At 47.4% G+C, this 23,557-nt stretch overlaps 1 protein-coding gene across 3 annotated transcripts in view; it reads right to left on the reverse strand.

The window, feature by feature from the left end:
- Positions 1–16,122: 16,122 nt before the first annotated feature.
- The window catches only part of ZBTB47 (zinc finger and BTB domain containing 47), a 92,162-nt gene continuing 84,727 nt past the window's right edge, over positions 16,123–23,557 (reverse strand). For all 3 annotated transcript variants that reach the window (XM_030549926.1, XM_030549928.1, XM_030549927.1), the window contains 2 exons: positions 17,827–17,971; positions 16,123–17,252 (listed from right to left, as the gene is read on the reverse strand). In XM_030549926.1, coding sequence (XP_030405786.1) covers positions 16,897–17,252; positions 17,827–17,971 — 501 coding nt within the window. In that variant the 3' untranslated portion in view covers positions 16,123–16,896. The remainder of the gene's footprint in view (positions 17,253–17,826; positions 17,972–23,557) is intronic.

Genomic DNA, 23,557 nt, shown 5'->3' on the forward strand with positions numbered 1-23,557 from the left:
GCCCCTGTCTCCCTGTCCAGCCCCATCAAGAGACTATGTGTAGCTGTCGCTGCCCCGGTTTCCCCCAGCTAGACAATGCTACACGGTGCCCACAGCGCACCAATGGCAGGCAGAGGAGGAGGAGATGAAGATTCTTGGCTACGTCACTAATTTCCTCTCTCCTGCTGACAGAGGCAGGATGGCACCAGATGCTTGATCGCCCATCAGAGGAACCATGATTGCTCGGTGGCTCCAAACCAATATCTTGAGCTACTCTCTTTGGGCCAGTTCTGATCTTACGTCTTCTACCAGTATAAACCAGAAGTGGCAACAAGAGATTTACTTTAGTGGAGAACGAGCATGAGATCAGAATCTCTCCCATGTATCATCTTCTAATAGGATCCAGTGTTAAAACAGGGGAATTGGGTGAAGCAGGGCTAAAATGTAAGGGCCCGATCCTGCAAGCTGCTGAGCATTGGCAACTCACATCAAGGTCAATGAACGCGGAGGGAGATCAACACCTTCCAGGACTGGCCTACAAGTGAGACTATCCAGGGAGAAATTGTATGGATTTTACCTAAAACTCCCACAACCACACAAAATCACAGAGATTAGCGGGGAAAAATGAACACATTTTTCCAACATTCTCAGCATTTTCTTCTAGTCCCTGTATTCAAAACAAGAGAAAGAAAATGAGTCTTATTTGTGGCCATATTTACGCTACCTACCCAGAGGACAGGTTTAAAAAAAAAGAACAACAAAAAAGAACCCTGAAAAACTATTTTGTAACATTGTGACTTTTAGTCCTTACCTGGAGTCAAAACGAAGCTGAACCCAGGAGGAAAGAAAGGAAAGAGAGCACCCCATTTAACGAATATACTGTCACTAGTTTCATTATTTAATGCTGAAAGAATGTATTCCGTTTTCGTCTCATGTGAATGTTAGATGCTATGCACTCAGCAGTACTATCAGAGGAAATAGAACGCACATAGACCACTAGTAATTATTAGCACCAGCCGACAGAGATGCCTTCCCGCACTGCTTTTTGTCTAAGCACAGCGACAGGAATCCAGCATTATAATGCTATGCACACAACTCTGTGGTTATGAGGGAAAATTATTAATCATGGACACATGCATCTGACTGGCTTCTTTGTTAAACTAGGGACGGGCACCGTGAGATCCTGGAGCAGTACAGGGCATGACTACTTGCTTAACTTTAAGCACATGCATAGTTCTATCCCTATCCAGCGAAATTACACTGAAATCCATGGAAGTTAAGAGCCTAAATACGCTTGAGGAGCTGGGCCTAAGAGCCTGGTTCAAAGCTCATTGGAATCACTGGGAGACTTTCCACTGACTTCATGGCTTGGATCAGGCCCGTGGCCACCTGCTCAAAATTAAGCATATGCTTAAGTGCTTCTTCCGCATCCTTTGAAACAAATGGCAAAGCTCTCACTCGCCTCTGTGGTGGGAGATCAGGTCCCATGCAACTACCTTGACCTGGTTTTGTGCCGTTCTTTTAAAAAGCAGTACGTACGCCAGTGTAAATCAGGAGACGAAGCTGCTCAGGCTGTGTGGCGTCCCAGTAGATGAAGATCTGGGCCAAGGTGCAGATTTGATTTACAAAGAGTAGGTAAAATCTGCTCACATGAAATCACTTGCCCTTTCTTAACATGCACCTTCCAGCCCCCAAAACAATCTACACACAAATGGTTTTCAAGCACCTGACACTGAGGATGGACAGTTTGGCACAAAAGAGTGGACTGAACCCAGGGTCCTGAAGGCAGCTCCAGGCGAGGGACCAGTGAAGCCATCTCCTTCCTCATTCTCCTCCCTGACAGTGGTGTGGCTGATTCCTGAAAAACTCAGCTCTCTGGTCTATCTCCCACACCTTCTACACCTATCCTTGGGGGCTAAGACTCTGTTAAAGAAACTGGGGAAACAAGAAAAGTCTGGGAGAGCATCAGTGACACATGCACACAGGAGCGTGTGTTCCTATTTGGAGGTTGTTCAATAGGACACAGTTAATAAGCAGTTAATAAGGTATAGACTCACAGATTCCAAGGCAGGAAGGGACCATTGTGATCATCTACTCTGATTTTCTGTATAATACAGGCCAGAGAAGTTCTCCAAAATAATTCCTGTTTGAATTAGAGCATATTTTACACAGGAATCCCACCTCAACACCTTGAAATCAGGTGCAAAATTTCAGGTGTTGTTGCTATGAATTTGGGAGAATGGGACAAAATCAACTGCGAAAAATTGACAGCACTAGTGGTCAATTCAGTTCTCTGCTATCTCCAATTGCAGCATGTTCACACCAGTCTCCTAGATCAGTGCTTCTCAAAGCCGGTCCGCCGCTTGTTCCGGGAAAGCCCCTAGTGGGCCAGGCCGGTTTATTTACCTGCCGTGTCCGCAGGTTTGGCCGATCACAGCTCCCACTGGCCACGGTTCGCCGCTCCAGGCCAACAGGGGCTGCAGGAAAGGCGGCCAGCACATCTCTTGGCCAGCACCACTTCACGCAGTCCCCATTGGCCTGGAATGGCAAACCGCAGTCAGTGGGAGCCACGATTGACCGAAGCTGTGGACGCGGCAGATAAACAAATCGACCTGGCCCATCAGGGGCTTTCTCTGAAAAAGCGGTGGCCCTACTTTGAGAACCACTGATCTAGACGATCATTTGATACAATGCTCTTTAAAACTTAACAAAATGAAGAGTATCAAATGAATCTTTAAAGTCTCAATTCATCCAACTGGTCTTGGAATGTTGGATGTACAAGACAAAGCAAAATCATATTACAAACTATTTGTGATGGGGGAGAGAGGAGAGGAGAAGGAAAGATGCACTAGACTTTCAGATCTTCACTAAACTTTCAGACTTTCAGATCCAGCTGAGCAAATGATTTGCAGGAGCCGAGAACAACCACAGGGTGTCCCATTTGAGGCATGCAAAATATATATTAGCAAATGACTATCATCAAAGTTTGATTGGGAGAGTTCCCTTTTTGTTACCAACTCAAAAATCACCCCATTTTCCTGGACAATCTTACTATAGAATGCAAAGCTTCAAGAAAACGAATTTGTAGACCCATTTTCCAGTGAGACTAGGGATGGTGCCCTAGCAAACAGACAACCATCAGTGAGCAAGAGCAGCCTTTGTATATATATTTTTTTAAAGCACACACTTCTTTTGAGTTTTTCATGCAAAATTTTTCATCCCCTTGTCTAAGTGAAAACAAACCCTGTAACTAAAATAGAACTTGAAGGGCTATGAAATTGGTTGAAGTGGGGAACACTGTCATGTGAGATTCTGCAATCAGTAAGTGTGTATTTTACAGAGCTCTAGTGTATGTGTGTGTGTCAACATGTACATAACACACACCTACTATTCTACATGTTCATTTTATTGAAAGTAAAGGATTCTGAAACCTTTTGTTAAACCCTGTGGAGGTGGGGATGGCAGTTCACACCCTCTACTAGTTGTATTATAGAAGCAGTCTAAAAACTGAACACTGACCCTAACCCAGTTCACCCTTCTCCTGAAATTCTGGACAGTGAGTTAAATTATGACTCTGCTGCAAACCATCCCCATTCTGAAAAGTTAAAACCGGACTGATGAGGTTATGCAAAATTCAACCCCAACTGTGACTTCCCCCTTCTCATGTGCATCCACGACTGTCATTTAAGATGTGTTTGTACAGCACTTAACACAATGGGGTCCAAGCTGGTGTGACCTTTAAGTGTTACAACATATTAAATAATAATAATCCCCACTGACAACACAATGCGGGTTACTGGTGTACATGGAAAAGGGACAAATGTGCCCCGTAGATTTTGCAAGCTACTTATAGTTGCAGCTGTTCATCTAACCCAGATTTTTAAGCAACAAATTATCCAGGCAGACATGCAAATATAAGGACACAACCAATGCACCTAACAAATGGGACAGAAGACCTGGAGCTTGATCCATTATGGAACATCCTACAGAATTTAATAGTGTCACGAAGAGGACACTGCGATCCTGGGAATGACATGGGTGCCTGGAGCAGAAATGATGGCGGTGAGACATCACCAGAAGAGGGCGCACTGGCTAGCAGAGCTGATCCCTGGGACATCCAACAGGGGGCGCCACAGTGGTGAGTCCCATCCCATCACAGGCCCTAAATCCGTAGAGCCTTTAAACTCCATCTTAAAGCCCATCCGTAGCTAGAACAGCACTTACCTCTCTTAAGCCTTTCCCATTCTATTGACTTCAAGAAGATTTTGGCACTTGCTTAAACGCTTAAATCAGAGGAATAATGGGGTTCTACTGAACAAAAGCCGGAAGAATTCAATAAAGAATGAGATCCTTTGTATAGGCTTCTTTTAAACCTAGCCTACAGCAAGGGTATCATTTATGTTACAGGGGAAAACTTCAATTCAGAAAATCAAGTTCTTTTTGAAAATGTGGCATCAACTACTTTTACAGGTAACACCTAATCTACTATCTCTGATTCAGCATCAAAAAGGGCAGCTCCCACCTCTGATCGGCCCATGTCATCCTCCATTGGCTACGTGTTATATTTCAAACAAGCCCCTTCACACTTTCTTTTATGCTGCCCTCATGCTTGGGAGGAGCTCCCCATAAACATCTGCAAAACTAACTCAATATCTTCTTAAAGCCCTCCTTTCCCGTGATGACTGAAAGGGTAACAAGAAAACACTCTACAAATACGTTAGAAGCAAGAGGAAGATTCTCACAATCATGACAGTGGGACCAAAGACTTAAAAAAAAAAAATCACGAGGTTCATGATAAAAACCACAAGAGTTGCCAACACGGAGTATCTTACTCCAGATATAATCTCACTGAAGTCAGCGGGGTTACCTATGGAATAAGATACTACCCAGCATGTGTGAGCGTATCAGCATCCGCTCCCTGGTTTTCTTCTAAGGACATCCTTAAAACATTACCTGACAGTCTACTTAAAGGAAAATCAAATCAGAAAAACAAACATTTTAAAAACAAATTAAAGAAACAAACAAATTCAAGCTGACTGGGTCTTTAAAAATGTCATAGGATGATTAACAATAAATTTTACAGAAAGGGTAATTTTCATTAAATTCTGCAGGACTTTTTCACAGAGGACATAGAAGACTTCCAAAGCTAACTGGAGAAGAAACATCACATATATAATAGTTTCCTGGCAGGAAAGAAAAATTCCTGTGCATAGCATGAAATCAATCAAGCAATCATTTCCTGGGATAGCAGAATAGCACCTGCGGCTGTGGGGGGATTTGGACACAACCACTCATTTTTATTGCTGGGCTCTCAAAACCAGTCCGTTGGCGATAAAGTATAAATATATATTTAGTTCCTTATGTTGGAGGCTACACATACATGTGGACCATCGCTGTGATGCTGTGTATATACAAACAGATGATCAGAGGCCACCAGTTAGCACCACAATTAACACGTACCCCTCAATAGCAACTCTACTGATAGGAAAGGGTTAACATAAGTAATATGTGGGGGAGAGTCACATGAAGCACCCACAAGCCAACCAATATGATAAATAGATTAGAGACCATCCTAACATTGTTCCCTGATCACTGTCCCAGAGTAAGTGGGTCTGATTCTCAGCTCCAGAGAGTAACTCCATTGATTTCAGTGTAGTGACTCCAATTTTACATGCTGGCAAGAGATTCAAAGCAGACCCAGAATTTTCTGCACTTATCCCATTTGTTTGTTGACATAATCCTGATTGCACGGACTGGATCGTTCCCCAAGGAGGAAAAGGCAGTTCCTTCTCCTCGGTTACCCATTCAGAACTGCCGCTGTGTCGACAAATGACCGCTTCCAGAACAGATTGCACAGCAAGGAAGTGTCCAATGTAAAGGTCACACACTGGAACTCGCTATGCCCAGCTGAGAATTGCACACAGGCCTCCTGAAAACTGCTGAGCATAGTTCTTACTAGTGTGAACACTAAATCGAAGTCAGTGGCCCAGTTTTCCTACCTGTGCTCATGCAGATACCTTACTCTGCATGTCTTCCTGATGAAATGGAGACGAGGTGTGGAGCAGGGTAAAAGTCACCCAACGAGGCCCAGTGGGATGATACTACTGTGCTTCAGCAATGTCTGAAGGATGAGGTCTTTCAAGCATTGTCCATCACCCACTGACATTAACGGAATGACTCCCATTGACCTCAAGAGGCATCAGGCGAGGTCCTTAGTTCATAAGAGCGTCCACAATCCATGTCCCCGGGACAGAACTGAGGCCTAGCAAGCAGCTCACTCGCTAATCTCTTGGGGCCATGACTCCCAGTGACTCTTTCCCATAGCCTGGAGCACAAACAAGGCACCTTCTCTACCCCACTGAGGAAATACTTAGAAATCTGGAATGCAGTCCAGGAGAGATTCTCAATGGCTTTGATCAAGAAAGCTCAGATGTAACTGAACAGCTTACCCAGTCCTCAAACGGAACAAAATGGAACACGGCAATGGCTGCAAAGCAGACTTTCTCTTCCCAAATATGTCCCACCAGCTGGAAGAGGCCGCCTCTGTTCAATACCAGAGGGGGTCAGGAGAGTTCTGCGCTATGGAACTTTTAGCTATTCTGGTTCTCCAAAGAGCAGAACAGTCCTGAATACCACACAAAAGCATTCAGCAACGTCCTGCTAAGGGGCTACTTGTGGGAAAGTCCTATGGAATGTACTAAGGCAGAAATCAATAAGGTCTATAGAAACCACTTTTGAAAACCTTTAGATTTGAATGGACAGCGAGGTCCTTCCTGAAGGTTATGTTTAATCAGTCCTATAAGCACAGATAGAATTCTCCATTCAATTCTATAGGGCTTTTCCATGGAAATAGCTTAAGAACATAAATTCCACAGGGACAAATGATTGAAGCACCAGCAAACTCTAGAATCACTGGCATTCTCAGGTCATTGCTTTACCAGCTGTGCAAAAGGCACAATTTCTAAGTGTTACCAAAAATCCTCACATTCTCCCAACCCACTTCATCTCATTCAGATTGTCTTCAGCCAAGGCCAAAAGATCTTCACATACCTCCTCCAAGAAATCCTGTCACATGAGCCCATGTGCAAATCCATTCCAGAGTGGGGCTAGAGGTGTATGTCGAACACAGGATCCCAAGTTTCCTGCTGGGACTGCTCTGCCAATGCAGCTGAGGAAGCTGGATTCCAACCAACTCCCAGCCACTTTCTGGGATATGTATCCCATGCTTTTGGCTGTGGTGGTTCACTGAGGCTTCCTCCGGCAGAACAAGTAGTCTACACGGAAACTCATCAAAAATACACAAAACTACACTCAAAGACAGCATGACAAGACATACTGCAGGCACTCCTTTTCTCTCACACAATGCTAATCCCAGAAGGCAAGGTTGTGTCTAGAGAATATCTCCACTCACCATACACAGATACACTCTTTTCAATGACTGACGTTCTTGGACTCTGTCTCAGCTGCATTTCGGTGCATCAATTCTTAGCTTCCTCCTGCTGTTCCCAGCCCAGGTGAGTGTTTCCATTCAGAAAAAAGCCTTTCATCCCATCTGGAGTCTCCATACCTTGGTGGATCCAAACACATGCTGAAGTATACATTAGCACAAGCTGTTAGGCGCTCCAACATAAACAGGGGAGTAGTTTACACAGCTATAATTGGTGGAGAAAAAAAGCAAAAGATAACTAAGGATCCGACTCATAGACTCATAGACTCATAGACTCTAGGACTGGAAGGGACCTCGAGAGGTCATCGAGTCCAGTCCCCTGCCCTCATGGCAGGACCAAATACTGTCTAGACCATCCCTGATAGACATTTATCTAACCTACTCTTAAATATCTCCAGCGATGGAGATTCCACAACTTCCCTAGGCAATCTATTCCAGTGTTTAATTACCCTGACAGTTAGGAACTTTTTCCTAATGTCCAACCTAAATCTCCCTTGCTGCAGTTTAAGCCCATTGTTTCTTGTTCTATCATTAGAGGCTAACGTGAACAAGTTTTCTCCCTCCTCCTGATGACACCCTTTTAGATACCTGAAAACTGCTATCAGGTCCCCTCTCAGTCTTCTCTTTTCCAAACTAAACAAACCCAATTCCTTCAGCCTTCCTTCATAGGTCATGTTCTCAAGACCTTTAATCATTCTTGTTGCTCTTCTCTGGACCCTCTCCAATTTCTCCACATCTTTCTTGAAATGCGGTGCCCAGAACTGGACACAATACTCCAGTTGAGGCCTAACCAGCGCAGAGTAAAGCGGAAGAATGACTTCTCGTGTCTTGTTTACAATACACCTGTTTATGCATCCCAGAATCACGTTTGCTTTTTTTGCAACAGTATCACACTGTTGACTCATATTAAGCTTGTGGTCCACTATGACCCCTAGATCTCTTTCTGCCATACTTCTTCCTAGACAGTCTCTTCCCATTCTGTATGTGTGAAACTGATTGTTCCTTCCTAAGTGGAGCACTTTGCATTTATCTTTATTGAACTTCATCCTGTTTACCTCAGACCATTTCTCCAACTTGTCCAGATCATTTTGAATTTTGACCCTGTCCTCCAAAGCAGTTGCAATCCCTCCCAGTTTGGTATCATCCGCAAACTTAATAAGCGTACTCCATTAGTAAGAGCTATTTGTGGGCCAGTCAAGCCAGTCTCCTTCCCCTTCCCCATGCTATTAGCTTAGATCAAGCCTGGTACCTGATATTAAGTAGATCTCTGTGTAATACTTTTTTCCTTAGAAGAGGGTTAATTCCCACCAGCACTTTTCTGGCATTGGGATACCAAAGACCATTTAGTCAGAACCAGGTGTTTTGAGTGACATCCAGAGCCAGTCAATTCCACACCTTTGGTTCCCAGAATATTTCATCCCATGGTTCGTTAGCTCACCAGTGGTCCCTGGCTCATGGCTCGAGAATCACTGAGTAAGACAGCTTCAGCATCCTCATCTGTTCACCCTGTAATTCTGTCCTACAATGGAAACTGCTGAGTGCTGAGCAGACTCCCTTGCTCTTTAAATTCTGTCCAGGAGTAAAGGCCAGGGGCCATAAAGGAGACTAGGGTTTTTTCAGCTAAGGAATTAATCCCACCCCCCAAAAAGAAAAGAAATTGTCTTATAGACAAGAGGGTCTGATCCTCAGCTGGTGGAAGCCAATGTAGCTCTACTGAGGTGGAGGGATAGCTCAGTAATTTGAGCATTGGCCTACGAGATCTAAAGTGGTGAGTTCAATCCCTGAGGGGTCCATTCAGAGATCTGGGGCAAAATCAGTTACTTGTCCTGCTAGTGAAGACAGGGGGCTGGACTCAATGACCTTTCAGGGTCCCTTCCAGCTCTAGGAGATAGGTATATCTCCATATATATATATATACAAGTTAATGGAATTATGCTTCTTCGCATCACCAGCTGAGGACATGGCTCAATAAATATTGACAACGTGCATTCTCCTCAGAGGTGTGAGGTTCCTGGTACCAAGAGGCTGGGTAAGACCAACACTGTTATTCAAATAGGGACATTCTGACTCGCTACTGGATGGATGAGCAGACTAAATAACCTGCCTGGTCTCATTTTCCAGCTCCGACACAATTCCAGTTACAGCTGCACACAGGGACAAAAAATGAAGCCACTCAGCAGCAAGGCAATGAACTGGCCTCACTAGTACAACTCCACCCCCTGACCCCCTCAACAGCCACTTCCAATAAGGCCCTAGAAAAATATGTCCACGTCTCCTTCTCTCTCAAGCCACCAGCTAGCATTACACACTATTCTTATAGGGCCCAACCTGGAAGTTCTGATGTGGGTGCAGCAGGATTGGGACACAAAGTACCAGATGGGCCAGTCTTGAAGAGCCCCTCTCCGCCACAGGGCTTCCTGAAAAGGGGGCAAGAGATAGAAGGTGATGGGCTTGAATGATAGCTAACATTTCCTTTTATAAAAGGCAGATCGTTTATTGGTTCAGGTCTTCCTCTTGCAACGTCTTTGGTAGCAGTCAGAACATTACTGTGGTAGGATGCAGACCCAAGGGCCTGATTCTGATCTCACACACCAGTGCGATGCCCTTGACATCAATGGGTTTACTCCCCATTTGCCCTGGTAGAAGGTCAGAATCAGGTCTCAAAGGTGACCAAAAATTCAGCCCATGGAGATGCGCAATTCCTCCTTAGCAGCTGGCAGCTACCAGAATGCGGTGGTGCCCTTCGATCTGAACAAAAGACCACCTAGATGGAAATGCACACTGGGGTCTTTTCCACAGGTCTCCCTCCAGTGTGACGGGCAGCTGCGATCTGCTCCATTTAAGGCAATTTGGTGCAACCCTTGGCGGTTCCCAACAACTTGCCCATATGGCTCTCAGCTGAGCCATATTGGCATGCGCCTGTGGTAGATGCTGGCGCTCTTCCAATGGCCATCATGACCTCCTCCAACACGAGAACCTTGCTTTCCCACCCTCCCCAGACATCAGACCATCCCAAAGAGAGTGCTGCCGTACTTGAAGTTAAAGATAAACATATATTGATTACACATGGTAATTAAAAAAAAAGTAGTAATAATACATTTCCTAGAACATTACTTAAGATGCTTTTGGAAAGCATCCAAACTGCTCTGATTCCCTTCCCCGTATCTACACAGAATAAAGTGCTTCATTTATTTTGTTCACAACTAGTAGAGCCACCGATACACTCTTTACTTGGCATGTTTGGGCAACAGATACTGAATGCCATAAAATAATACACAGCCAAACATCAGGCATTAGAAACTAGTCTGAGGCAAGTGAAGTGCTTGTTTTCTTTTTCTGTCCGTTTGTTTCCTTCAAGTTCCATGCTACTGAGGTTGTTCTTTTATTAGGTTCTACCCACCCCTTCCCTTCATGGATGATGTGTCTCTAGGCAGGGCTGTGGTGGAAAGCTGCTTCCATCCATGTGGACCAAAGGTGTTTGTCTGCAGAGTTAAAAATCAAGGTTGTCCAGCAGCTGATGCCAATTTGCTATTGCACTGCGTCACAGCCATCTCAGTCCGTCACCCCTCTGGCTGTGTTCTCGTTATGGCTGTCGGCCAGGGGGCCAGTCCTGCTTTATGAACAATATATGAGGCAAACTGGTCTGGGCTACCAGGTTCCTGGGAAATTGAAAACAAAGATAATCCCCACCATCGCCCCCTCCCTGCACGTTCAACCCAAGAAAATGAGGCTGGGGGAGTGGGCAGGTGTGTGTGTGTGCGCAGACTTGTTTGCTGAACGTTCATTAATTGCTAGTGGAAATAAAGCCCCTCTTAGACTCATAGCGCATTGAAGGAAGGATGCGAGGGGTTAAGGTGCAAGAATTCAAATAATAAAAAGATTGAAAACAACAGGCCGAATTTCTCCCCTGGTCGAACTCAAGAGGCTTTCTAGGAGTTCTACCAGAGACGAACATGGGCCCAAACGCTTCTGGAACCATTTGCTTCAGCTCTTGGTACAGTCACAAAAATACCCAAATTGACACATTTAGACTCAGTAAGGGTGTAGACAAAAGGATTCAGAGATAGCACAGGAGTCCTGGAGGCATCTCTCCATCCTGGCCTTGGAGACCCAGGGATCTGGATCCCCAAGTGTTCGTGTGCATGCCCTGGTCTGCTGTCTCCAGGCTGCTCTCTGGGCAACATTTTAAAATAAACCCAAATGGGCAAACAGGCATGGATGGGTTCTTTATGCACCAGTGTCTGCCCGTATCACCAAGTAGCTGGATTCTCCTCCCGCTTACACCTGTTTAACGCTGGCTTCAGTGGGGTCACGGCCAGGTCCTCTTGTGGCACGCTGTGGCAGCTTTAGTAAGACATGCAACAACTCACCTGCACATCTTAGGCAATCCAAAATAGTGTCCTCCATGAGCCGTGACCTTGCATGTGCAGCGCATGCGAGGGCACGCTGGACAGAGGATGCCATTTTGTTCTACAGAATGGGGTCCTCCGGGGGCATGCCCAGCCGGTTGTGCATGCAATGCACGTTTTGCGTACACAGACGGCATCCCACTGGATTTACCCCAGTCTGTGAGGAAGAACAGGCCCCTGAGACAGGCAAACTGAGAAACTGCAGCAGGCTGGGGGAGAAGTGAGCGATTCTGATTGGATTCTAGGAAATCAATGCCTTTCCTTTTTGGACAGTGTGTGTTTGTGGGAGTAGATTCAGTGCTGGGGAAAGGAACCAGTTTCGCAGCCCTGGAGGCTGACAGTTTCTGGTCATGCTCACCTGCCTCAACCCTGACGTGGAAGAGTAGGAGTGGCAGGGGAAATCAGTGCGCACGGCCCTTTCTTTCCATGACCTCTGTTGAGACTGCTGCAAGGACTAGGCAAGAGGGACAACGATGGAGGTGGCTTTTAATGACATGAACTCCGAGCCACTGGGATGAGACCATCAAACCCCCCATGGCATAGGCCTTCAGCCAGCCATCCTCAGAGGATAAGACCTTCCAGTCATGACCAACTTGGATTGGGTTCACTCCAGTGACCTAAATGCCTGAGGGTCTCTAGCTCATTGCCAAGCTCTTGAGCCATGAGGTCTCCTTGCAGACACATGTGATATCTAAAAGATGTTGGACAGTCCTAACAAAACCCAGGATGCTGAACCTGTTGCAGCAGCTGAGTAGGACACCCTGTCCCATGGGATATCTGCCCCTGATCTGAGGTGCTCACAGCCATACTGGCAGCCCATTCAGCAGCCACCTCACTTTACATGAAGCAGAACCAGACTGTTTGCCAGCACAGAACCTGCAATACAAGACGTTAACTGACTTCAGTATAGAGGCTGCGGCTGACACAGGTGACAGAAGGGGTCAATGGATGTGAAAAGTGATGTGACTTTCAATGCCAGCTGGTGCTCTAACGAGGAGGTGCCAGATGTGGGGGGCAGCGCTGGAGGTGCACTTGGTGCGCCAAGCAGGAGTGAAGTGGATCAGTCATTTAAAGTTACAAGTCAGCAGTCTAGCCCTAGTCAGCAATGCACTTAAGCTCACGCTTAACTTTAAGCACATGGTTAAATCCCGTTGACTTCAATGAGGCTTAAACACATGGCCGTTGAATAAAGATGGCCACCTGCATGTGTTAAATGCTTTGATAAGTTGGGGCTATTAAGGCACGCCGTTGCAGCTTCTGCCTTAGCCAGCCGTGGCTCAGAATCTCCACGCACGTAGGAGTCTCGACTGAAGCTATAAAGCCAACAGAACAAATTGCTAATGAGAAAGGGCTTCTTCAGCTGACTACGTGTGTCTTCTCCCTCCTGCTTCCCTTTTTCATATCCCCATGGCAGTGCTCGCATTGTCAGCTATGAATCTGGCCAATATATTTCAGTATAGCCTTTTCTCCTAGACCCTGCTCCACCACACATTAGGACCAGGAGATACATGAGGGGCAATAAAATGACCACAGCCAGCACTGCCTTCAGCCACTCTGCAAGGTGCTGAGCAGCTCTTAGAGCAGTGCAAAACACCCCTCAACACACACCAATGGGAGCTGAAGGTGCCTCCTGGGAGGTGCTTAGAGTCTTGCAGGATGTAGCATTGAGGGCTTATTTGGACTAGGGAAAGCCTCTAGACTAGGATAATTACATCAGTGTGGTTACACTTTTGCAGCCTTCGAAAGTACAGACACCATACTGCTGCAAAACGGGGCTTATCCTGGGGAAAGTCACACAAGTGCAAGCCCCATTTTAGGCCATGGGAGGTAACAAAAAAGCCATTCTAGACAGGCCCTAAATGATCTGCCATTCCCTGACCATGGCACATGCCAGCCACATGACATCAGGGTTATAAGCTGTACTCCATGAGTGTGAAACGATCCTTAATAAGTGAAATGCAAGATGAGAGTTGTCTGTGTAAGAGACAGAAAAGCCCACCTATGTGATGCAGCTTCAGACAGAGCCAGCAGAGGCTGGGATGGGTACTGTTCTGCTGCACTTCAGTAACCTGAGCTATCCCCCCCAGAGGCCAATGCAAAAAGGCTTCCCTAGTCTGAAATGGCACACTAAGTAATGTGGCACAACCCCGCATCAGTCAAGCAGTACCATGGAGCCAAACGAGGGAGTTAAATTTGCCGGACCTGAAGCTCACATGGGCTTGCAACATTTTATAAGGTGCTTGTCCTTCTTGCCAGGCCCCATCACCAATAAGGCAGCCTCTGGCTAGAGGGCCACTGAATTCTAGTAGCCAACTCCATACTAACGCCCTCAAATGCACTTCCTCTGTACAAAAGCTTACTGTGCCATGACTGAAGGCAAAACTGGACTCCTAAAGGAGAGTAAAGTACTGGGGCTGGGGGGCATGAGACATGAACGGAGGAAAAGGAGAACCACCGCCCTTCCTTGGTACTACGGGCAGGTTATCAGATCTGGTGTGCAGACTTCAGGCTAAGCAGACTTCCGAGCACACACCAGGGAGATTACTTTCAATAACGGTAAGGCACTATTATGAAGAGTAACTTCCAGGGAAGTCCAGCTGAGGACTAGATCCTGCTGCGCCATTCAGGCTGGAGTGGAATGACTTTCCAGCCTGCTTTTAAGTCTGAAGACCAACGGAGAGATCACCACGGGAATGCTCCAGCTCCACGACCAGAGCCCACACACAGCTCCAGACCACTTCCTAGCAACGCGGGGCTCATTTCTAGCATCGGAGCTGGGATTACCATGGGTCTTAACCTCTTTGGGGAAAAAATCAGATCCAGCTAGTGAATCCTTTCATTAAACGCAGCTGCCTGGGTTGGGGCTCTAGTCTAACAAATTGCAGAGGAAGTGGGGGATGGGGGGGTGGAATCACGGTTGGAAAGGAAGACATAACAAGGGCTGCTAACAAGAGCAGACTGTGACGTTGGGTTTTGAGACATGGGCCCCTGTCCACTAAAACGCAGCCCCCTAACTCATAACTTAGTTGGGAATTGGTCCTGCTTTGAGCAGGGGGTTGGACTTGATGACCTCCTGAAGTCCCTTTCAACCCTGATATTCTATGATTCTATGTCGTGTGGGCCACTGGAGATACCAGATAGTGGTAACGTTTCATCCTCCCTAACCTGGCTTGGATTTCAGCCATGACCAGGAGATTCCTGTAACGAAGCGATGAACTCATTGAAAGCTCTCTCCTACAGTACGGACGGGCTCAAGAAAAAATATACTAGATTACATGTAACAGCCACTATCTCTAATCCATGCAGCTGCCATGAAATATTACCATCTTTTGTTTTCTTAGCCTGTGCCACTTAGAAACCCCCCTCCACTATGGACAGAATAACAGCATCTCTGCCTTTCCTTGTGACTATTCCTGCGGCTGACTCACTGTGTGAAATAGCCCCCGAGCCAATCTCACAGGGATTCTAGCTCCTGTGCATTTCTGCATCTCTGTGTGCCCATGTCTTGTGCAGTTTTCCCAGAGAATGATGATTTGGGCTGAAACACCCATTACGGTGGCTAGAGCAGGGTTACCAAACGGTTGGTCTAAGCTGCAATCAGAGGAGTGTGATCGCAGCACATGCAGACATACCAAAGGCTAGTTTTGACCGAGCTAGCTCAAATAACAACAGCAGTGATGCTACGGCACTACAGACTAGCTGTTCAAGTACGTAGCTAGGACCCTGGATGGGCTTGCATGGCCTATGCTGCTGCAGATTCAGTGCAAGTGTCCTTCAAGCTAGCTAGATAAAAGCTAGCTCAGGTATGTCTACAGGTGCTGCAGTGGCACCTCTGACAGCAGCACAGACGTACCCAAAGTGTGCAATGTGGCAACCTTTATCTTTACCACAGCCTGCAAAGACTACAGCTCCCAGCATGCTATGTTCCTTCCTTCGCCCAGGAAAAAGCCATTTGGAACGGCACTGCATGCTGGGACTTGTAGTCTTTTCAGGTGGTTTCAGTGATGTACTAAAGAGGGGCGCAACCCTGATAAAACATTTCACAAAGGATGCTTCGCAGACAAGTTCCTGACTAATAGCCACATGCAAAGCTAAAAGTGCTGCCTCACGAGACAAAACACCTAAAAAAACCCAGGGCCGCCCAGAGGATTCAGGGGGTCAGGGGCAAAGCAGGGGAGCTGCAGCACCTGTACTCTAACGGTGGCGGTCCAGGTCTTTGGCAGCATTTCGGCGGCGGGGGCCCTTCAGTCGCTCCACGTCTTCAGCAGCACTGAAGGGCCCCCTGCTGCCGACATGCCGTCGAAGACCCGGAGCGACTGAAGGGCCCCTCGCTGCCAAAATGCCACCGAAGACCCGGACCACTGTCGGACCAGGGCTCGAGGGGCATTTCAGCGGCGGAGGGCCCTTCAGTCGCTTCACGTCTTTGACAGTGCTGAAGGGTCCCCCGCTGCCGAAGACCTGGACTGCCGCTGGACCAGGGCTTGTGGGGCCCCTGTGGGGCCCGGGGCATATCGCCCCACTTGCTGCCGCCCCGCCCCCTCCTCCCCCCGGCGGCCCTGAAAAAACCCTTACTGCTGCCGTGAGGAACTAGTGGAAATGGCTCTATGGGGCTGAGCATGAGCTGTGCACTATTAGTCTAACGTAATCTCACGGAAAATGGAGGAACATGTGCAAGCGGGAAGACATTGTGGCAAGCGTTACCCTGATACAACAGTGCGCTAGGCAGCAGAGGTAAACCAGCTCAGCAACAATGCCTGGCGAGGCGGGAGGAGGACTCTGACCCGGGCTTGGGAAACACGAAAGCCATGGAAGGAGGAGGGAAGGAAGAGCCGTTTGTCTACACCCTGATTGAACGCCGGCACGCCAAGCTGCAGGGGAGCTTGCTGTGGCCCAGAGCACCTGTCCTTTCGACGGAAGGCTGACGGGCTCGTCATAAAACCAAGGGGGGTAAAAAACTGAAAGAGAGAGAATGAACGGCCTCCCTCCTTCTCCCCGCGTCACGCGGACGAGCAGCCCGCTGGGCACTCCCTGCGCGGCAGAGCAGTCCGTGCGCACGCTGGCCTAGTTGTTCGAATTGACCCGCCCGGCTGGGAACAGGGGAGGCGGTGGCGGTAGGTGCGGAGGAGGGGGCACGGGGTGGAGCAGTGGCAAAGTGAGTGAGTGAGGCGAAGGGGCACCCTGGGGAACGGAAAGGCTGCCGCCATTGTTGGCGGGGTTGGTGGTGTCCGAAGCCAGGGGGTTGCTGACCCGGAAGCACTTCTCCTTGTGGGCCTTGAGCATGTTGGAGAAGCGGAAACGCTGGCCGCACACGTCGCAGGGGTAGGGCTTTTCTCCCGTGTGGGTCCGGCGGTGGCGCTTCATGTTGGGGCGGCTGGTGAAGCTCTTGCCGCAGATCTCGCAGATGTAGGGCTTCTCACCTGGGGGACGAAGGGACGGCTGGTTTAGGGACCGCTCCCACCTCTGCGTGGGGGTGCCCATCTCCCCAGCTTGGCCCTCCCCACCCAGAGCCTCCCCCACTTAGCTCAGGAGTGCTGGAGTTTCTCCCAAACCCATCAATGCCATTCCCAGCTGACCAACAGAGCCCAGACTGGGGAGCTCCCTCCCCGGCTCGGAGGTGAATTCCTCCCCTCCATAGGGTGGGAACCAGGAATCCCAAGCTCCATCTCCCACCTCGAGCCAGATTTGCACTGGGCCGGCTCACGATCACTCAGCCCTTTGACAGAGCAGCAGGGCTACACAGAAATCTCATCGGCTACAGCTCTTAGGCATCGCTAATGTTCCCATCCCATTATTATCCAGGCACCAATGAACAGCCCATCGCAGAACAGAACCTGCCTCGACACACCAGAATGGAGGGTGGAAGGGGAGCAGCAGAGATATTCCCTGCTCCACATCCCCAGAGGTTCTCAGGGGAGGCAAAAACTAAAGCAGGGTCTCCCTGATGCCCTGAAGCTGGGGGCGGGGGAAGTTGGACATTGGGGAAGTTCTCACCCGTGTGTGTTTTCATGTGCTCATCGAAATACTGTTTCATGTTGAAGTCCTTTCCGCACCACTGGCACATGAACTGTTTGTGTCCAATGTGGATGCTCATATGAGAGCGAAGCTGGTACTTGTACTGGAACCGCTCGTTGCAGTTCTGGAAGGGAGAGGATGAAGTGAGAGACAAAGGCAGGTGGCTGAACAGCAACAGCCCAGAACAGGAATGGAGAGGGTTTTCAGTAGCAGCAATCTCTCGCTCATTCAAGTTCAGTCATGGGTAGTGATCACTGTTTTACAGAGGGGAAACTGAGGCTCTGAGAGGTTAAGTGACTTGTCCTAGGTTCATGAGAAGTCAGTGGCAGAATAATGACTGCTAGATATGAACTAAATTTTATCATGAGACATTCCAAATAACTAGGCTTATGATTAGGGGCCAAACCCTGATGCCTTTACTCAACTTTTATTAAGCCCTTGCTTGGTTTTTATTAAGACTTCTCCTAAAGACTTGAGGATTAATAGGTCAAATAGTAATTCAGCCATGCATGTTGCACTAAATCCTGAAAGGGCTCCAGCTTCCCAGAAAGAATCCCTCTTGGGCTGACCTAAAAGCTTGTCTGATTTAGGAGAAACTGATTTTATCTTCAATGTCCTACATGGTGCTTCGCAGAACAAAGTTGTTATCTGAAGCGCACACCAAGTCTTCCCTTACAGGGAGAGGAAGAGGTGGTGGGTGTGCAGACAGTAGATGGCTAAGAGGACAAGCAGTCCAGGGCAGTGATGGGGGAATATTCAACAGATAACCTAGCACTTTACATCCTTTTCACTAAAACAACTACTTACCAACTCATCACCAATTCTAAAAGTATTTTAATCTGCAGGACTAGTTAAAAACATTTCTTGGGCTCTAAACAACAAAAATAAAATAAAATAAAAGCAAAGAATTAAAATGACACATTGTGCCTCAAGAATTTGCTGAAAAACTATCATACAATTTTTTTCATACTATATCCACATCATAAAGTTTCAGAGTAAGTGCATTAATAATAAGTCAGGATTAGAGCTGTTCAGGAAACAGAATTTCTGTCCCATGGGGAAGTTCAACAGTTCATCCCACATCAGGACGAAAAGTCGAATATTTTATGGAACAGAAATTCCAAAAGAGTTTGATTTGGAAACATCAAAACAAAATGTTAAATATTGTCAAAATTATTATATAATACATATAACAGTAATATTATTATAATATAAAAATATAAAAAGTTACTGAAACAAGAAAATTTACACAAATTGTTCGGAAACTTTTGCATTGAAAATTTCATCAAAATCCCAGGAAACATTTCCATGTTGACAAAACAGCATTTTCTGATGGAAAAATGTTGACCCTCTCTAATGCTAATATTGTTCCCTGCATCCCAGAAGATCCAGGAACACTTTACACACTGTGGGCCAGCTCCAGCTGCTGTTAATCAGCCTAGCCCCATTGACTTCCATAGTTATGCCGATTTACACCAGCTGAGGATCTGGACTGATACCAACCTACTGCACTCTAGGGTGAACAGCAAGACAAGGAGTTAGTGGGTTACAGACTGTAATAATGAGACATTAAACCAGTAGCGCTATTGAGTCCACGATTTTTTATGTCTAGCTGAGCTATGAATTTAAACTCCTAGGCTAGTCTTTTGAAGGAGTTGTGCAGGTTTCCTTTTAGGATTAGGACTGAGAGATCAGATATGGAGTGATCACTCCATGGAAAGTGTTTGCCCATGGGTGTTTTTGTCTTTTATCATTTTACTTGGAGAGTTCATTCGAGAGAGTAGTGATTGTCTCTGGTTTCATTCACATAGTTGTTGGAACATTTGATGCATTGGATGAGGTACACCAGATGTTGTGATAGGCATGTGTAGGACCCCCGGATCTTGAATGGTGCGTTATGGGGGGTATTGATCATCATAGCAGTGGAGATATGTCTGCAGATTTTACATCTGTTGTTCTGGTGCCATGTTCAGTTGGCGTGTCCTGGTCTGTGGGGAGCTTGCTTCTGATGATAAGCTAGGTGAGGTTGGGGAGTTATTTGAAGGCCAGAAGTGCAGGTTCAGGAAAGATTTCTTTCAGGATGGAGTCCCCATCAGGCATAGATTGTAACTGTTTGATGATACCCAATATAGGTTCCAAGGTGGGGTGGTAGGCATGTGAGGTGGTAGGTGTGTGATCAGTAGGTTTTTTCCACTGTATTAAAGCAGGCTCTCTTGGAGATTCAGAGAGACCTATCCCATGATGTGATCCACTTCTCTGAGGGAGTGTCCTTGCTTGGTGAAGGCAGTTTGAAGTGTGTTAACACCTGTATCCCAGACTTTCTCTCATATTCTGGGGTAGCTAGGTGCCTGCCTACAGATAACCAATTTCTTGGTGCATCTGGGGCAGAGCTGTCCTTAGGCATATGCAGAATATGCAGCTGTTTAGGGCACCATGAAATTTGGGGCTGGCACTGGCAGCAGGGGTCAGGCCTACCCCTGCACTTACCATCAGTGGCAGGAAGCAGAGCAACCCAGCCCCAGCCTGGTCCATTCCACTGGCTCCACGCTGTGTTGCTCTGCTTCCTGACGCTGCTGAGTGCGGGGTGGGGGGGACCCCTTCCCCCAAGCCCCCTCCCCCGAGCAATAGGGCTGGGGTGGGTCGTTACACTTCCTGCTGCCGATGCCAGCCCCCCGATAATCCCCCGGGCTGCTTCGGACCTGTGGGGCCCCCCAAAGTGGGCCCACAGCTCCTGCCTCCGTGGCCCCACAGGCCTTGAGCGCAGCCCAGACCCTCTGCGGGAGGGAGGGGAGAGAGAGGAGGAGCAGGTGCTCAGGCTGCGTAGGGCACCATAATTCGTAGAGACGGCCCTGGTCTGGGGGGTGGGTTCTGGAACTGTGGAAGCTGTATGTGGTGATTTGTGGGTTTCTTGTATACAGTTGTCCGTAGGGTTTGATTGTTGAAGCTGCACATGGTGTCCAGAAAGGAAATGTTCCAGAGAAAGTTTGATCAAGATGTGGCATAAAGACCGACGCTGATCAGGCTGGGATTAAAATTACTTCTCTGTGTAATTTATTTGATTGAATTTTTAAACTCAGAAACAAACACCATTTGTTTGGCAGGCCAAAGGCCAGGTGCCCTTCGTCTCATTGCCAGGGTATGAAACATGTGGCTTTCCCCATGCAACTCTCTGTGACAGAATATACCCTTGTGTCCACTACTGTAATAATCTTGTTACAAAGTAAGCTGTGCAAACTATCACTTGAAAACTCATAATCTGCTGGTCATTACTGTCCCAGTAAAATATGTGTGGCAACACTGTATGTAAAGTATAAGATCCCACTGTATGATGTTACTAAAGCATGTTCCATGTCTAGGGAGCGGCCAGACTAGTTCCTCAGAGAAAATGGGGAAGCTGGCATCTCGACCAGGGGTAAACCTGCTAAATGGCCATTCTTTGGGCAGGAAAGGGAGCATGGGGGAAAAATCTACATCGTAGCAAAGAAAAAGCTTGGGGTTCCCGTCCACAGACACTGCCTGCTGCCATACTCCCAGCTGGAGATCCTTCTTAAAGGGGGAGAGGACTATAAAAAAAAGGGAGAGACACTCCCAAAGCATCACGGCTCCTCTATCACTCTCGGTCCAGCAAGTTGCTGCACCAGAAGAAGGAACATAGGAAGCAGCCATTACACAGGAGAAGGGGTCCTGGCCTAAGAAGTTTGGCCAGTAAGACTGCTTAGAGCATATGGTAGGGAAAAGTTAGCTTTGAATTTAACCTAGATTGTTAAATTAGGCATTAGTTGTGTGTTATCTTCATTTTTCTTGTAACCATTTCTGACTTTCATGCCTCATTACTTGTACTCACTTGAAATCTATGGGCACATCTACACGTAAAACACTGCATCAGGGCAGCTGCACCACTGTAGTGCTTTAGGGAAGATGCTCTACACCGACGGGAGAGAGCTCATCCATCAGCGTAGCTAATCCACATCCCCGAGAAGTAGTAATGGGGGAAGCTCTCCTGCCGACATAGCGCTGTCTACATGAGGAGTTAGGTCGGTAGAACTAAGTCACTCAGGGGGGTGGATTTTTCACACCCGTGAGCAACATTGTTATAGCAATATAGTTCTGTAGTGTAGACCAGACCTACCTCTCTGTAGTTAATCAACTTGTTTTATTGTTTTATGTAAACCAGGTGTGTCTGAATTGATGTTTGGGAAACTCCATTTGAGGTAACAAGATCTGTGCATATCATTTCTACTAATAAAATGACGACTTTATAAACGCTTGTCGCATCCAGGAGAGGGCTGGGCAGTACAGGACGTGCATTGCTGGCGGGGGAACCAGGAACCGGGGGGTGTTGGGGTCACCCTGCAATTAAACCAGGCTGGTAGGAGCCAATGTGTGGCTGGCTGGCTGCAGCATGCACAGATGTATCCGGGAGTGATTTACATGCAGGAAGCTGTATGTGAGCAATCCAGACTGGAGGGTATAGCAGGAAGGCATTGTACAGGGAACCCCAAGTTAGAGGGCAGGGGACACAGCTACTCACTAGTCTGGACTGTACCCTGAGTATGTCACACTCTCCCACCATGACAGTTAAAGAGATGACTTACATTCACACAACATCTTTCAGCCTGGAGAACCCACAAGTGCTCACAGTCTGTATATTCAGGAACCACTTGCCTATCCTGAGATGCAGCCAGCTCCCTCGGGGGTGGACTGCCATGGCTATTTTGCACCAGTAATGGTGCAACATCTTTTTAGGTAGGGAAGAGATTTCCTAAGCTGATGATGCAGGGGGAATTTCAAGAGGTGGGACATGTACAAAATGGAATTTGTCCGGGACCCTGGGGCTCTCACAGAATGCACTGTGGGACTTTTGATGACCACAAGTGTCAGCACTTTGGTTTTCCGTCTCATCCGAAAGAGTGCACACATCACCTCAGTGCTCCCCAACACCACACCGAGGCCCTGCTCGAGGGCTGACTCAGAGGGAAGAATGCCACCCGCTCAGTCAGCGACCCTCACTCTCGTGTAAGAACAACAGCTACTTCAACCAGTGTAACTGCAAAGCCCCAAGGGCTCCCACTCATCCTGTTTCATGCTCGACGAGGATTTAGCAGCAGGGTCAGGATAAATTACTGCACAGTTAAGTGCTGAAGTGCGGCTTCCCACCTTCCGTTGATGCACGTGGCTTGGCGACACAACTATATAACTCCTAAGCAGGGTCGAGGGGAACGGAAGGATCAATAAATAGATGGACGATTATCCCAGACTACAAGAGTGGTTAAGACTCCTTATTCAAATGCATTAGAGCAAGAGGATTTACTGTATTGCTGCTAAGCTCTGGAGGAAGCAGAGAAGACACCTTGCTCTATGTAGTTGTGGACAGTGGGAAGCCAAATGGTCATTTTCTGCACATCAGGTCAGGAAGTGCACATAGGAAGGCTGCATCCCAGGGAGCTTACATGCATGACCCAAGCCCTGGGCAGCCCAGGCATGGCCAGTAGAACCCAGAAGATAAAAAGAAACAGTAAAACAGGTGTACTATTCGTAGACTGCTGACGAAGAACTTTCACATGAGCAAGTTTGTACCTTGCTACCTTCCAGGGCCAGAACACAAGCCAAAGCTCCAGCGAGCTCAGAGCTTCACATGGTTCCCTCCACCAACTCTATGGCTTGGAAGAAGTTTTTGCATTGCTACAAGAAAAGCAGCCAGATTATTCAG

This window comes from Gopherus evgoodei, chromosome 2 (genome assembly GCF_007399415.2).
Source record: "Gopherus evgoodei ecotype Sinaloan lineage chromosome 2, rGopEvg1_v1.p, whole genome shotgun sequence".
Lineage (NCBI taxonomy): Eukaryota > Metazoa > Chordata > Testudines > Testudinidae > Gopherus > Gopherus evgoodei.